Below are 16,464 nucleotides of genomic sequence, written 5' to 3'. Positions count from 1 at the left end.
AACCAATTTACAAGTTACAAATATGTTTTTTTTACGTGTGGATTTGTGTGACTTTCATGCGAAGAACGTCTCAAAAACACGTAACTTTGAAAAGGGAAGAATGTGTGTGCTGGTGATCCACAAATGCAGAATCACATTTCACAAATGAAATTTTCGGTTTTACAAATGGCATTTTGTTTACAAATGCACATCTATATTTGTAAAAATCAATATACGAGTTACAAATATGATTTTTTTGTTTGTAGATATCAAAACACACATGCAAATCAAGAAATATTTGTGGATCCCCCTCTGCGCATATACAAATACAGAGACAAATTTAGCTCTATACATTAACGTGAGAGAAGAAATCTTCACTTGAGCAAGTAACAGAGAACGCCAGCCATAGCAGACAGCATGCGAGTGGCCGTGTGTGTGTGTGTGTGTGTGTCACTGAGTCTACACATCCATGCGTGGAGGAAATATAAAGTGGTTTCTTTTGTCCTCACAGATATTCCTGTAAACAGGATATGATACAGCTTTGGGGAAGGAGCAGTCGGGGAGACTAATTGGTGCTTGCGGTAAAAGACGTGTAAGCAGAAAGCTAAAACTGCTCTACTGACTTGAGCGTATAGGCAGTGTCCAAAAACACACACATTTACATGAAAAGGCTGCAGAACACGGCTAATATAGTGGGAGCACGACAGCATTTACTGCATGACGCACCTGTGTACATTTTAGCATATGTAAACATGCATTTGTGTGAGTGTGTGTTTTTACTTGTGTATATGTATATTTATGTGTGTACATTTTCCATGTGTTACAGTGTGAGTGTGAGTGTGTGTGTGTGTGTGTGTGTGGGCATGCACAAAGCCAGCTGGCTGTCTCCGAGCCTCTCCCAGGTCTTAGTGCTGTACTTGCGGGACTGTATCCTGGCCACTGGTCTTAGCACTGTACTTGCGGGACCCTATCGAGGCGACTGGTCTTAGCGCTGTATTTGCGGGGCCCTATCCAGGCGAGAGTTGCTGCTGATCCCCCTCTCTCTCCCTCACACTGCTCTCCTTCACTCACTCTCCTATCCTCCGGAGGGCGCTGTTACATTTTCTGCCCAAAAGGCCTTCTCTGTACTAGATACTGTATATTAGGCAGCACAAAAGGACCCAGCCAGTACAAGGAGATGACTAAGAGACTTGTGTCTGAAAACATGACTGGGTTGTTTAGAAGTACAGTAGTTCAGGTTTTCATGCAGACAGCATTGTACAAGTTACATGATACTTAAAAGAAGAAGAAAAAAAAATAAGGAAAGTCGATAGAACTGGAAGAGTAAACATGTGAGCAAACTGTTGGTAAGCATTTTGAGAAAAAGGGCTTCTTGGCCCAATTCTTTGGTGCTTCCATCAGAATGGACCGAATGCGTCAGCGACAGCTTTGAATAATGAGCTGCTCCTCTGGGCAGCGAGGCGTACACAGCTGAAATTAGCAACCGAGGAGCACGCCAACACAACATCTGCAGGCCCGCCATCACATCTGCACAACCAGCCCGCCCAGAAACGTCAAGCTTAGCTTACCTTGGGGGTTAAAAGCTTGCCATCTGATAAACATGAAGCTCAGCTTACCTTGGGGGTTAAAAGCTTGCCATCTGATAAACATGAAGCTCAGCTTACCTTGGGGGTTAAAGGCTTGCTATCTGATAAACATAAAGCTCAGCTTACCTTGTGGGTTAAAGGCTTGCTATCTGATAAACATAAAGCTCAGCTTACCTTGTGGGTTAAACCACAGCTTACGTAAACCCAGCTTACCTTGTGGGTTAAAGCCCAGTTTACCTAAACCCAATTTACCTTGTGAGTTAAAGCCCAGTTTACCTAAGCCCAGTTTACCTTGTGAGTTAAAGCCCAGTTTACCTAAGCCCAGTTTACCTTGTGGGTTAAAGCACAGTTTACCTAAGCCCAGTTTACCTAAATCCAGCTTACCTTGTGGGTTAAAGCACAGTTTAACTAAGCCCAGCTTACCTTGTGGGTTAAAGCCCAACCTAAGCCCAGTTTACCTAAAAGCCCAGTTTTACCTAAGCCCAGTTTACCTTGTGGGTTAAAGCACAGTTTACCTAGCCCAGTTTACCTAAATGTTACCTTGTGGGTTAAAGCACAGTTTAACTAAGCCCAGCTTACCTTGTGGGTTAAAGCCCAGTTTACCTAAACCCAGCTTACCTTGTGGGTTAAAGCCCAGCTTACCTTGTGGGTTAAAGCACAGTTTACCTAAACCCAGCTTGTAGGTTAAAGCACAGTTTACCTAAACCCAGCTTACCTTGTAGGTTAAAGCACAGTTTACCTAAGCCCAGTTTACCTTGTGGGTTAAAGCCCAGTTTACCTAAGCCCAGTTTACCTTGTGAGTTAAAGCACAGTTTACCTAAGCCCAGTTTACCTTGTGAGTTAAAGGCCAGCTTACCTTGTGGGTTAAAGTCTTGCCATCTCCCAGGGGTTTCCCTGTCTGAGCATCAAACAAGTAGATCACTGAGGAGAAATACAGTTGCACAAGAAAATTCATTCATTTGATTTGTTGACTGAACGGATTCATTTAAAGTGATTATTTAAAAAGAAAACAATGTTATGTTACTGTCCTGTTATTCAGAATTAATAGCCACCCCACCAGCCAATCAGAAAAGAGTATTTCTTCTCTCCGGGTGATAATACACATTAAAGGACACTACACATTAAAGGACACTACAGAAGAACACTACACATTAAAGGACACTACAGAAGAACTCTACACATTAAAGGACACTACACATTAAAAGGACACTACAGAAGAACTCTACACATTAAAGGACACTACAGAAGAACTCTACATATTAAAGAACACTACACATTAAAGGACACTACAGAAGAACACTACACATTAAAAGGACACTACAGAAGAACTCTACACATTAAAGGACACTACACATTAAAGGACACTACAGAAGAACACTACACATTAAAGGACACTACAGAAGAACACTACACATTAAAGGACACTACACATTAAAGGACACTACAAAAGAACACTACACATTAAAGGACACTACAGAAGAACACTACACATTAAAGGACACTACAGAAGAACACTACACATTAAAGGACACTACAGAAGAACTCTACATATTAAAGGACACTACACATTAAAGGACACTACAGAAGAACACTACACATTAAAGGACACTACAGAAGAACACTACACATTAAAGGACACTACAGAAGAACTCTACATATTAAAGGACACTACACATTAAAAGGACACTACAGAAGAACACTACACATTAAAGGACACTACAGAAGAACACTACACATTAAAGGACACTACATATTAAAGGACACTACACATTAAAGGACACTACATATTAAAGGACACTACAGAAGAACACTACATATTAAAGGACACTACACATTAAAAGGACACTACAGAAGAACTCTACATATTAAAGGACACTACAGAAGAACTCTACATATTAAAGGACACTACAGAAGAACACTACACATTAAAGGACACTACATATTAAAGGACACTACACATTAAAGGACACTACATATTAAAGGACACTACAGAAGAACACTACACATTAAAGGACACTACAGAAGAACTATACATATTAAAGGACACTACAGAAGAACTCTACACATTAAAGGACACTACACATTAAAGGACACTACAGAAGAACACTACACATTAAAGGACACTACAGAAGAACACTCTACACATTAAAGGACACTACAGAAGAACACTACATATTAAAAGGATACTACATACAGAAGAACACTACATATTAAAGGACACTGCAGAAGAACACTACACATTAAAGGACACTACAGAAGAACTCTACATATTAAAGGACACTACACATTAAAGGACACTACAGAAGAACACTACACATTAAAGGACACTACAGAAGAACTCTACATATTAAAGGACACTACAGAAGAACTCTACATATTAAAGGACACTACAGAAGAACACTACACATTAAAGGACACTACAGAAGAACACTAGAACACTACACATTAAAGGACAAAAGAACACTACATTAAAGAACTCTCTACACATTAAAGGACACTAACACATTAAAGGACACTACAGAAGAACACTACACATTAAAGGACACTACAGAAGGACACTACACATTAAAGGACACACATTAAAGGACAGAAGAACACTACACATTAAAAGGACACTACAGAAGAACTCTATATTAAAGGACACTACAGAAGAAAGGACACTAAAGGACACACATTAAAGGACACTACAGAAGAACACTACACATTAAAGGACACTACAGAAGAACACTACACATTAAAGGACACTACACATTAAAGGACACTACAGAAGAACTCTACACATTAAAGGACACTACAGAAGAACACTACACATTAAAGGACACTACAGAAGAACTCTACACATTAAAGGACACTACACATTAAAGGACACTACAGAAGAACACTACATATTAAAGGACACTACAGAAGAACACTACATATTAAAGGACACTACAGAAAAACACTACACATTAAAGGACACTACACATTAAAGGACACTACGCCACTGAACCACCGGACTCTTACACTTCTCATCTGCTTTGTCTCGGATGGCGATCGTGTCGTTGCTGATGGAGACAGACTGGGCGTTCAGAATGTCCGTTCGCATTCCTGGGAACTTGGGAGAGGAGACCAGACGACCCTCATACGAGTATACGTACACCCCTCCTCCATCCACCAGCAAGAAATGTCTGGAAAACAGGAGAAAAAAAAAAAAAAACAATCATTTGGATCAACAAACCCAGACATCTATCTGAATATGGATGCTTGAGCAATTTTCATACAGGATACAGGGTACAAGATCGCTTTACTGGCCAAATGTACAGAGTACACAGAAATTTGATTTGGTGATGCAAAAAAGACTTTAGAAGGAAGATAAAAGACAGAGTTAAGGAAGTTAAAAAAAGGAAACATTTAAGACGGGGTTAAAAGGATGCCACACACAATACATAAGACAATAAATAATAATAACACAATAAATGAGATACGCATATGTCCGCAGGAACACTAGTATATAATAATGGTATGCTGGGGGGTCGGTACTATTGTAATATGTGTGAAAAACTGAAGTTGTCGTCAAGGTTTTTCTAGTAACTAGTTGACGATAATAACCTTGTCAAAATTTGAGGTGAAAACAGAACTATTGTTCACCCTCACTAAAAGACACATCTGCATGTTACACTATTGTTCACTGAAATTGACTTAATCTAGAGTGGAGCAAATAGATTATATTAATAAGCACCATGGATTCGCTTTCTTAATTGTTCATGTACTTCATGTTTGTTGTCTGTCCTTGTTGAAACAGCCTTTCGGTGAAGTGACTAACCATTAAAGACAATACACTGAGACATAACTGCACAGCTACATTTCCATGAATACCCTCTTGAAACTCGAGTTGAGGTTTTAGTAAAAGTGGTGACACTTTGCGACGAAAAACAGAGAACCTTGAATTATACCCTGACCTGTTGCCTCATGGGTGAAAAAAAATAAAAGACTTAAAAAAAAAAAATGACACAATGATCATTTCTGTCCACGCAGGAAAAGAACCAGGCGGCAACAGTCGCAGCAGGCCAGCAATTCTTCTGGATTTATGGACAAAAATCCTCCCAAACAGAAAACCATTAGGGCCTGTGACAAACGACCGTCCCTTTTCCATACGCTAATTAGGCTCCTGCTCAGAGTTCTGTTGGGAGCTGGCCTGGAGACAGGGCTCAGTTGGGTGAATGAGCAGTGGGTAGGCCTGCATATGGGCAGAAAGAAAGGGGCCAACAGACACAACAGCGGAGTGGAGAGGAGAACAGACACGAGGGCATACTCAGTGAGAAGATGGAACAACGCAAGCATCAACTATAGGTCCTATTTAAAGGACTCAGTGAGAAGATGGAACAACGCAAGCATCAACTAAATGTCCTATTTAAACGACTCAGTGAGAAGATGGAACAGCGCAAGCATCAGCTAAACGTCCTATCTAAACGACTCAGTGAGAAGATGGAACAGCGCAAGCATCAGCTAAACGTCCTATCTAAACGACTCAGTGAGAAGATGGAACGACGCAAGCATCAGCTTAGTGACACAACGCAATCATCAGCTCTCCCTGTACAAAACATCCTATTTAAACGACTCAGTGAGAAGATGGAACAAAACAAGCATCAGCTAAACGTCCTGTTTTGCTGGAGGTTTGGAAATGTTCATGACTGTGAATACTTGTCACTGCATGAATGCATTGTTTGTCTGTAATTTATGAAGGCCATTAAAAAAGTGAAAATGGAAAGTGTCCATTTTATTGTGTCTAATGTCCATTCTATTGTGTCTAATCTCCATTATATTATGTGTAATTCTACACGTACACCAGTAAAAAGTGCTGGTCTAGTTTCAGAGAGTAACAAGAGAGAGAGAGAGGGGTGAGAGCAAAGAACAAGAGCAGAAATAACCAAAAGAAAAAGTCATGGTGATGGTCAGGGGTGATGGACAGGTATGGTGTGTGGACATGTGCTCACCTCTCTGTCTGTACGATTAGACTTACAGTTCCCTCTTTCAGGTCGAAGATCAGCGGCGTGTTCCAGTTTTTAGTGCTGAAGACAAACAAAACGAAACGAAACTTAGTTCATGATCCAATGTAAGTGCATACAAAGACAAAGACTGCACACAAGACTGGAGAGTAATTACAGGTGAGCCACGCAGGTCTACCTTGCTGACTCATGACTTACCTTATCTGAATTAAGACATGGAGACATCACAGAGCTCTGCCTATGTATACCTACAAACCCATCATGGCCTCAGGAGATGAACAACATTACAGTGTCTAACTTGAGTCAGGATTATCAGGATATCTGACCAAATATCTAGCCTGGAAAATCCAGACCCTGGTAACCTAGAAAGATTAAGGGTCTGGCCACGAATAATGTAATGGCCCAACTCGAGTGGAGGCACCAAGCATGCATTTGAAAATGTCACTGCACGCAATTGGATAACACTAGACCAGTGTTTCTCAAACTTTTTTTCTGGGGACCCACTTTTTAAAAATGACAGACTATCGCGACCCAACTCGTGACTGGTAGTTAACAAACTAGATCAGTGGTTCTCAAACTTTTTCTTTCATTCCCCACTCTGATCAAGGGGGCATTCTCGAGCCCCACCTGTCCCTCATCGCTCTAAGAAAGTGGTAGGTCAAGCTTAAAATTGTCAAATTTATTGAAATAATGAAAAGTTCTAAATATATTCTCTTCAACAGAGTTAAAATCAGCTGGTGCTGCAGATATAATAATAAATAAATAAATACATAATAACACACATATTTCTGTTTTCCAGCAACATATTAGGAAGCATAGGCCATTTTACAGCATTGTACAATATATTCAATGAAAACATGCTGCATTAAATGGATCCATAATCCAGTCATACTGAGCACTGCTGGTTGGGAAATATTTTTGAAATAAACTTTGCAGGGATGTGATGTAGGCCTACTGTTTAATACATGGGATCACAAGAGTGGCTCCCCGAATCAGACGTTTCAGCCATTTCGCCAGAAATCTCAAAGGCATAATACTGTCGCGATCGAGGCGCATGTCCCATACCTCAAGTTTTTTTGGTGAATGCAGTATTTGCTAGGTGAGGTAGGTGCTTGTCTTTGCCTTGTAACTGGACATTTGACTCAAATGTATCGCTAAGATATATCAAATATATCGCTAAGATAGGCCAGCTTCGTCAAGAAATGTTCATTAATGAACGCGCTTGCAGATTCAAACATGCTCTTCCTCCAAGAAGAGGCTTACTCGAACTTAAACACGCCAGCTGACAGCACTTTACCTCGAAAGCCACCTTGCCTCGCTGTGAAACAGTACAGCCTTTTGGTCAGCTACCATCTCTTCGCAAAGTGCAGAGAATAGACACGCTTTTAAGGGCCGGGTTTTGATGAAATTCACCACTCTCACAACAACGTTCAAAATCTAATGTAGGTCGGGACTAACTAAGCTACCTTGACACGAAGCTTCCCTATAAATAACACAGTCGTCCATTGCGCGATCGGTGCTACCTGGGCCCAGGCTACAGATAAAAAATAAAATAAAAAAAAATCCTGTTTTTCACATCAGTTCGCGCCCCAGAAACGCTGCACTAGACCAATGTTTACTCTGAATGATTCCCGACTTCGACGCAATTGGATTACACTACGACCAATGTTTACCGGACTTCCAACGTTGCAGCGCTGTCCTCATCTGTTTAGCTCGCCTCTGGCCCGTCTATATCAGATACACCGATGTGATTGGTTCCCCGCGATGCAAGGGGCAAAAGTAACGTGCATCATTACTCATTGCCAGAGTCTCTTGCAGACACAATTCAAATTGTGCTCTCGCGTGAACTCCGGATTTGAGAGAGCCCTGTGACGCCTAGGACAGCTGTATCTTTAGTGGCGTGGTGTGACTTGTGAGAGAGCCCTGTGAAAAGCCCTCAGCGTGGCTGCTCTTGCCACAGGGCAGCAGAGGAGAGGCAAGCCTGGACCTGTTGTAGTGAAAGCCAATCCAGCCTGCACTGCCTGCACTCTGAATTATTCACCAGTGCTTGACTGGCAGATTTCAGACTCACTAGAGACGCATAATGAAGAGGCGCGAGACTGTGATGCCCACTACTGACCAATAGTGTGACATGGGGCAGGGTATTGTGATTACAGCAATCAGGAATCACCCTGTCCGCCCACTAGATCACCAGCACATCTGGAGATGGTGCATCTTTTACCATTAGGAGTGCTGGCTGAAGCGTTTGCTTCACGGTCCCATTACCAGTGCAGGCCATGTGTACAGTATAAACCTGTCTGGGAGTCAGTGCGACGAGACATCAAAGGGGAGTGGACAAGAGAGAGAGAGACAAGAGAGGGATGGTGTGTATAAGTGAGAGGATGTGTGTGTATAAGTGAGAGGATGTGTGTGTGTGTGTGTGTGTGTGTGTGTGTCAGTGAGAGAGAAAGGAGGACTGTGTGTGTGTGTGTGTGTTGATTGACTCTGTACATTTGTGACAGAGAGACAGAGAAAGGATGACTGACTGACTGTGTGTGTGTGGCATAGCACCTGTAAACGGAGCACTGCAGTGAGGTTGTGATTTAATATTGTGTGTGTGTGTTTGTTTGTTTGTGTGTGTGTGTGTGTGATGATGTGAGTGGCGCAGCACCTGTAGACGTAGCACTGCAGCGAGGTGGTGACCACCAGGTGGCCATGACCCAGAGACGCCTTCACCACACGGTCTCTGAACTCCAGCACATCAACCGCATCATTCAGGACGTTCCTCACCTGACACACACACACACACACACACAAAGAACAGTAGCAAGACATTACATAACCACAATGGTCACCTATAGTACTTTGCTCTTCTTAATTTCTTATCCAACTCAAACAACAGTGAGCTGAAGTGGTGTTCTCGGGAATACAGTGTTCTCAGGAATACATTGTTCCAGAATGCAGTGTTCTCAGGAATACAGTGTTCCAGAATACAGTATTCCAGACAGAGTGTTATTAACGTTTTTCATGTGACGATTTCTAGGTTCTATAGCTTTGTTTACATTCACCTGGTAGGCAAGGAACAAGTTGAACCCATTGAACATAGTTGTCTGCAGCTGCCTCTCAGTAGGCTACATCTCTATATTTCAGCAATGTCAACATTTCAGGCATCAATAAAGGTGATGATGAAACTTTATCCCATTGTTCAATATTTGATAGCCTGTCACAGGAACGTTATTTAGCTAAAAATCGCCCTGATTTGGTGCATTGATCTGTATCGATAACGTTATGGGAGAACCTGCAGCCTAATGGTAGCCTAACTTTTTTTCTCTGTTCAAAACTCGGTTTACACGAAGACTAGGGTTGGGCACGGAAACACGGTTCTAATATGGCACCGGTGCCGACGAAAACGGTAGTAACTGCATCGAATAACAACGTGGATTTCGGTGCCTCATTTCGGTGCTTAAATAGCGTTTTTTTTTTTTCATTTACTTTTTATACGAGGCATCACTGCATGTCATGCGCCATCTCTAACGTCTTGCTCTGATAGAAACACATCCAGATACAGTTAGCTAACATATGAAAAACACTGGATGTATAAACCAGAGGGGTGCACCACATAGGCGAGTGGACAGTGTTTGACAGCTTGCGTGAGCCCAAGTAGCTTACTTTAAAGCGATATCGCGAGCTCCTGTCAAAATCTAGCAGTGGGCCTAACTACACACAAGCAAAAGGCTATGAAACAACATCAACAGTAGGCTAGCCTATACATTACACAACACAATATCCTTGCTAATGCGCTAACTGACATTTATTTGAAATGTTATCAGCAAAGTTGTAAGGTGAAAACTTTATTTGACGGTGTGTTAAACAACATAATAGCATGATATTAATCTTTCATGTGCATGAGGCCCATATAGCATCACAATGAATATGAAGATCATGTTAAAAGTAAGCTGGCAAAAACATAAATATGTAAGTTACATACCTGATGTCACTGAGCTATCAAAGATTCTACGAAACCATCTCCGTACGTTATCGCTAATTAAACTCTGACTGGTGTTAGCGCATAGCCATAGTTGCTGTTAAAATGCCTATTAGGCTAGCGCTGGGAATCTAAACACTTCAACACCGACATGTAGCCTAACATGTTCAAAACTACTGCGTGTTATGGGTTAAGACATCAAATTCCTTGAAGCATTTGGGAACACACTGACTAACTGGAAAGAAGAGTCCCTGTTAGATTAGCTTGCTTGCAAATGCCGTTGTCCATGACCTGGCAGTTTTATGGCAAGCGGTTTTAACATACCTTATGGCAAACCGCCTACACTGGGTACACTTGAAAGCAGAGCTTACCATTGTGTGTGCATACATGGCAAGCTGTTTTAACATTTAAATGTATTATTCGTAGGAGCAATGAGATATTGATAGTAAATTGAATATAACAGTTCAATTTCATGTTCAAATTTGTCTTATCAATAATAAAAAGCAATTCATGCTTTAGACCATTTTAATTTAAAACATTTTAAAACAAAGTACCGGTTCAGGCACCGCCGTAACGGCACCATTTTAAAAGTATCGATTTAGCACCGGTATCGGATAAAACCCAAACGATACCCAACCCTAACGAAGACGATAGACTTTCTTAGAAGCTGTGAAATTTGGCCAGAAAGGAACATGTCTTCCCTCTGAAAGTTGACACAAAATCAAACAATATTTGATCATTTAGCTTCAACTGAACAGCGACAGGTTTTGGTAGGCAGTATCAGCAGACGTTACAGTTATAGCTAGCGTTAGTCAGCATCATGTAACATTAATGGCGTTAAAGTCATGATCCTGTAACATATTATAACATATAACAGTGATGGCTTATTCGAAGACGATCTGAATGGATATAACCACCCAGAAACTTTTTATCCATTGCAGCATCGGCTATATCAGGCTGTTATGCTAGCTCAGCCTTTAAATATGCTGTTATTTTGGTCATGTGGACTTGATTAAACAGGTAAAGATAATTCATAAACTGCTTATTTCTTACATGACTGAAGCAGTAGCCTAGACTCTAGGGTTCAACAGTGGTGTTTGAGGTTGCTGTGTTAAGTTGTTGTGTGTGATCGCTAAACAATTTGGTCAAATCAGTTTATTTTGACATACGGGAGTTAACTGACCTGTAGGTTATAGCACATAAGCCTATTCTGTTTTCATTTATTATCATTTGTTGTGATTATATAATCAAATGACACTCATGATGACTTGAAATAGAAGGACAGAAGACAGGTGATTGATGCCCACAAGCACGAATTTCACGAGACAAATTAGAACAAACTGTTCCGGTAAACATATTCTTGCCATGTTTAAAATGCTGCACTTTTTCCCTTCATAGCCTATCTCTGGCAATTAATTTTTGGATGACTGTATAAAGTTGTATTTTAGCCTACGTCTTCGTAGACAGTAGCCTAGGCTACACCATTAGGCCATCTTGAGAATAAAAGACTTCAAGCTGCTAACGATCATCCTCCACAACCATGAGGATAGGTAGGCTAAACAAAAAAACATAAAAAGATGAAAAACAAAAAACATATTTATAATAATAAATACTGATAATAGTCTAATATGTAAGGGATAATGTATAGAACGCCGGTCGATACTGGGAAAATAAGTCCTGACAGGGGCGGGCGACCCCGACGCCAAGAGCGAGGGTCTTGTTCCGCCCTGAAGGGACTTATTTTCACAGTAATGATCAACCGTCTGCTTTCACGTTTGAATGAAGTTCCAGTCCTTGCGTAGTGATATGAAAGACGTATCAGAAGCACAAAACCCGTTGCCATTGACAGCGGTAATTATATGTTTGCAGCTGTAATTACATTAATTTATTTACCGCTAGAACTTTGGGAAATCCCATTCAAGTCAATGGAGCGTTCTACTAGCATTGTGAAGAGCCGTATAATAATCTGTTATAATTAACCCCCCACTCTCTATTAATCCCATACAAACCAAATTTGGCTGCAGTTCACCTAGATGGCGATCGTGGGCGAGTCCAAATACATGGGGTCCTATGGAGCTACATTTGTTGTTTTCACCTATTTAACAACTGAAACCCTCAGATTTTATTTTATTTTTCGCAAAATGGATATGGATTATCAATCAAAAGTGAAATAATCCGGGAGTCATGTCCTTTCGTTTTTCTTACAGGTTGGGTTAGTTGTTGCCCATAACACGCTAGCATTGTGCTAATGAATGACGTCATTGACACGTTTGAAAGGCTTTTTAGAACAATTAAGTGAATTTAAAAAATGTAATCCTCAACCAAGTGTATTGTCTTTGCCTCCCCTTTCGAATACAATATTCAAATTACTTGAAAAAAAATATATCCCGAGAAAAGTGGATTTTGAGGGGTACAGCTCCATAGACCTCCATTGACCTCCATTCAAGTCAAGTCAAGTCTAGTCAAGTCTAGTCAAGTCAGATTTATTTTTAAAGCGCATTTAACATTTAACATGCACAACCCAAAGCGCTCCACAAACAAGACACATAACAACAAGACAAAAGATGCTGGACGGAGCGGCGTAGTCGCCAGTGTACCCGTGACACCAAGACATACAAGACAGACAACAAAACAAATAAACAAATAAAAAAAAAGAAAATATATTTAAAAAGGGGGAAAAGAGCGGCGTGTCTCGCCAGCGTCCCCGTAACATAGCAACAGCATTCATTCTGGACTCGCCTGCGAGCGCCCTCATGTGGAACCACAGAAGGAACTGCAACCAGTTCAGAAACCGGAAGTTTTCCGAGAGTGGAAGTTCTCCCCTTATTAGACATTCTCTGCTATTAGGCTATCACTATATTGGTCTATCACTATATTGGTAGTAGCTAATAGGCTATCACTATATTGGTCTATCACTATATTGGTAGTAGCTAATAGGCTATCACTATATTGGGAGTAGCTATTGGGCTATCACTATATTGGCAGTAGCTATTGGGCTATCACTATATTGGCAGTAGCTATTAGGCTATCACTATATTGGTCTATCACTATATTGGTAGTAGGCTATCACTATATTGGCAGTAGCTATTGGGCTATCACTATTGGCAGTAGCTATTAGGCTATCACTATATTGGCAGTAGCTATTAGGTTATCACTCAATTGCAGTAGCTATTGGGCTATCACTATATTGGCAGTAGCTATTAGGCTATCACTATATTAGCAGTAGCTATTGGGCTATCACTATATTGGCAGTAGCTATTAGGCCATCACTATATTGGCAGTAGCTATTAGGCTATCACTATATTGCAGTAGCTATTGGGCTTTCACTATATTGGCAGTAGCTATTAGGCTATCACTATATTACAGTAGCTATTGGGCTATCACTATATTGGCAGTAGCTATTAGGCTATCACTTTATTGGGCTATCACTATATTGGTAGCAGCTATTGGGCTATCACTATATTAGCAGTAGCTTTTAGGCTATCACTATATTAGCAGTTGGTGATTAGGTCGGATGTTATAGACTCATCTTGGGATTATTTGTATGAATCACCTTGTTTTTGAGGTGTAGATGGAGAATCTTACACACTACAGAAAAGTTTGTGCACCAACCTCTCGAAGTACGAGAAGCTAATTGGTACAGTATTTCTAACCATATCCATTAGAAATATTCTACATGATTTATTATTCAACTACACTATACATAAAAAAAAAACATGAGATTTGATCAAAGCATGTTGTAAGGGGTGAGTGGGTATTGGGGTGACATAAGTTCACATGCTAGATTTTAATCAGTGCTCACTAGTTGTGGTTTAATGTTACCTCTGATACAGTAGTTAGCTGATACAGTAGCTTGTTAGTTATTTTAGATAAACTACATGTATGAGTTCATTTGGAATGAATACATGCTCATTAAGTAAATTATACAGTTATTATTATAACAGTTTTTACTGCAATATCTACCCACTTACCTTTCATTCAATGCTGGTCAGACAGTAAGGGTTACTTTGTTAAACAGTAAAGAATTTAACATTATTTACACAAAGCCCTATTCTGACTTTCTTGCATACGTATCCTGTCCAATCAACCTGATGTTGAGGTAAAACACTGATGTTGATGTGTGCAGTATGTATTGTCCATGGAAAGTGTGTTTTTGAGAGTGTGAAAAGGAGAGCGAGTGTCTAGGAGTGTGTGTGTGTGTGTGTGTGTGTGAGTGAGAGAGAGAGAGAGAGAATGAGACAAAGAAAGAGAATGAGACAGAGCGAGTGTGAGTTAGCATGTGTTTGTGTGTATATTTCAAGCCTTTAAATGATTTTTTTTAACCTCTCTGTAAACCAAATTAGTCCGTGCAACAACCAGGAATAAAAACACTTGACCACAGGCTGGTAAATTTAGATGCCTGATTCACAAACCATTGGCAGATGTGCCCTGCTGAAAAAAAGACAGGGGGAGAAGAGTGAAGAGAGGAGGAGAGGAGAGAAGAGAAGTGGAGAGTGAAAAAAGGCACAAGAGAGGGAGAGGGGGAAAAAAAGAATTCACAGCTCAGCTGAAAAGAAATGGCTGAAGACAGTGGTTCGCTTGGCTTGCTCAAACAGAACTCTGCTCTGCTCCGCACTGCTCAGCTGTGGCTGTCCACGGCAAGTGTGTTTGTGCATGTGTTTATGTGTATATGTTCGTCTATGTGTATGTGTGTGTGTGTGTGTGTGTGTGTGTGTGTGTGTGTTGGCAGCATGTAAACTCTACCTTGTGGTTTTCGTGAGCTTAAACACACTCTGTGGCAGAGAGGCCCCAGACAAGCTGGCCATTGTCACTAGCATACAGAGGGAGCCTCATGGCATAATGTATGGGCTCAAGTGCTGACGCCCTGGGAATTCACTCTGGCACACTCTCTCTCTTCTTCCTCCTCCTCCTCTCTTTACTTCACTCCTTTGCCCCTTTTCTCTCACTCCCTTATTCTTTCTCTCTTTCCTTCATTTTCTCTTTCTTTCTTTGTCCCCCTCTTTCCTCTTCTCTCCTTCTTTCTCTCCTCTAACCCCCCCCCCCTCTCTCCATACCCCCACATTCACTCTCTTTTTAAATAGAGCATTACTTCACACAAAAATAACTCACAAAAGCCAATTCACTCAGCCAGTCAAACAGCTACTGTGCTAAATCATTTATTTGAAAGGAAAATGTGCGACAATTTGGATGAGGAAATAAAGAAATGGATGAATTTAATCAATGAATATATAAAAAAAAAGTTTAAAGAAAAAACATGAGTTTTAACCTCTAAACAGTTAGAAGCCAGAGTTCTACCAATTGAGTACCACTGCTAGAGGGCTACACCAATCTGGCCTTGTTATCATACATCATAGTGTTAAGCAACATGTTAGCAACAAGACCCTGGGAATGTAGTATGTATGTGTGCATGTATGTACAGTATGTATGTATGTATGTATGTATGCACAGTATGTATGTATGTATGTATGTATGTATGTATGTATGTATGTATGTATGTGTGCCGTCCACTCCTTTCCTCCAGCAACTTCGTTTACTTAGGCAGAGACTAAGAGTGCATGTCAGCAGCAATGTTTCATCCTAAGGGTAATCACTGCTCCAAGCAATCCTCCACACCAGCAGTCTTTGGCAGGGACATATCCCTATAATAGAGATATCTGTGTGAGCCTCTCAAACATATTTCCCAAGTCCTGACCTCCGGAGCTTCCACCTTTCCACCATCTTCATCCATCCTCTCACTGAAACACGGTAAACACACACTCAACACCTTCCACTTCCTTTGGGATTAATACAGCATCTACAGTGTCCTTCTACCTTTGGGAAGAGGAGTGCATGGCACATGGCCTCAGTACTGAAGACGTGGAGGGAAAGTCTAGGTCATCCTCATCTCTCTCTGGATGCCCAGTTTTTTTCAGTGTTGAGTGACAAACGGAGGCGTTTGATGCCGTGTGTT

General features: G+C 40.9%; 1 protein-coding gene across 1 annotated transcript in view; it reads right to left on the bottom strand.

The window, feature by feature from the left end:
* The window catches only part of ift80 (intraflagellar transport 80 homolog (Chlamydomonas)), an 83,614-nt gene that overhangs the window by 13,791 nt on the left and 53,359 nt on the right, over positions 1 to 16,464 (bottom strand). Inside the window, exons 10-13 of the mRNA XM_048265239.1 lie at positions 9,201 to 9,319; positions 6,539 to 6,613; positions 4,569 to 4,732; positions 2,422 to 2,486 (exon numbers count right to left, since the gene is read on the bottom strand). Coding sequence (XP_048121196.1) covers positions 2,422 to 2,486; positions 4,569 to 4,732; positions 6,539 to 6,613; positions 9,201 to 9,319 — 423 coding nt within the window. The remainder of the gene's footprint in view (positions 1 to 2,421; positions 2,487 to 4,568; positions 4,733 to 6,538; positions 6,614 to 9,200; positions 9,320 to 16,464) is intronic.

The sequence above is a fragment of the Alosa alosa genome, chromosome 15 (assembly GCF_017589495.1).
Source record: "Alosa alosa isolate M-15738 ecotype Scorff River chromosome 15, AALO_Geno_1.1, whole genome shotgun sequence".
Taxonomy (NCBI): domain Eukaryota; kingdom Metazoa; phylum Chordata; class Actinopteri; order Clupeiformes; family Clupeidae; genus Alosa; species Alosa alosa.
The sequence above is the reverse complement of the archived record's forward strand: the minus strand, read 5'-3'. Positions and strand labels throughout refer to the sequence as shown.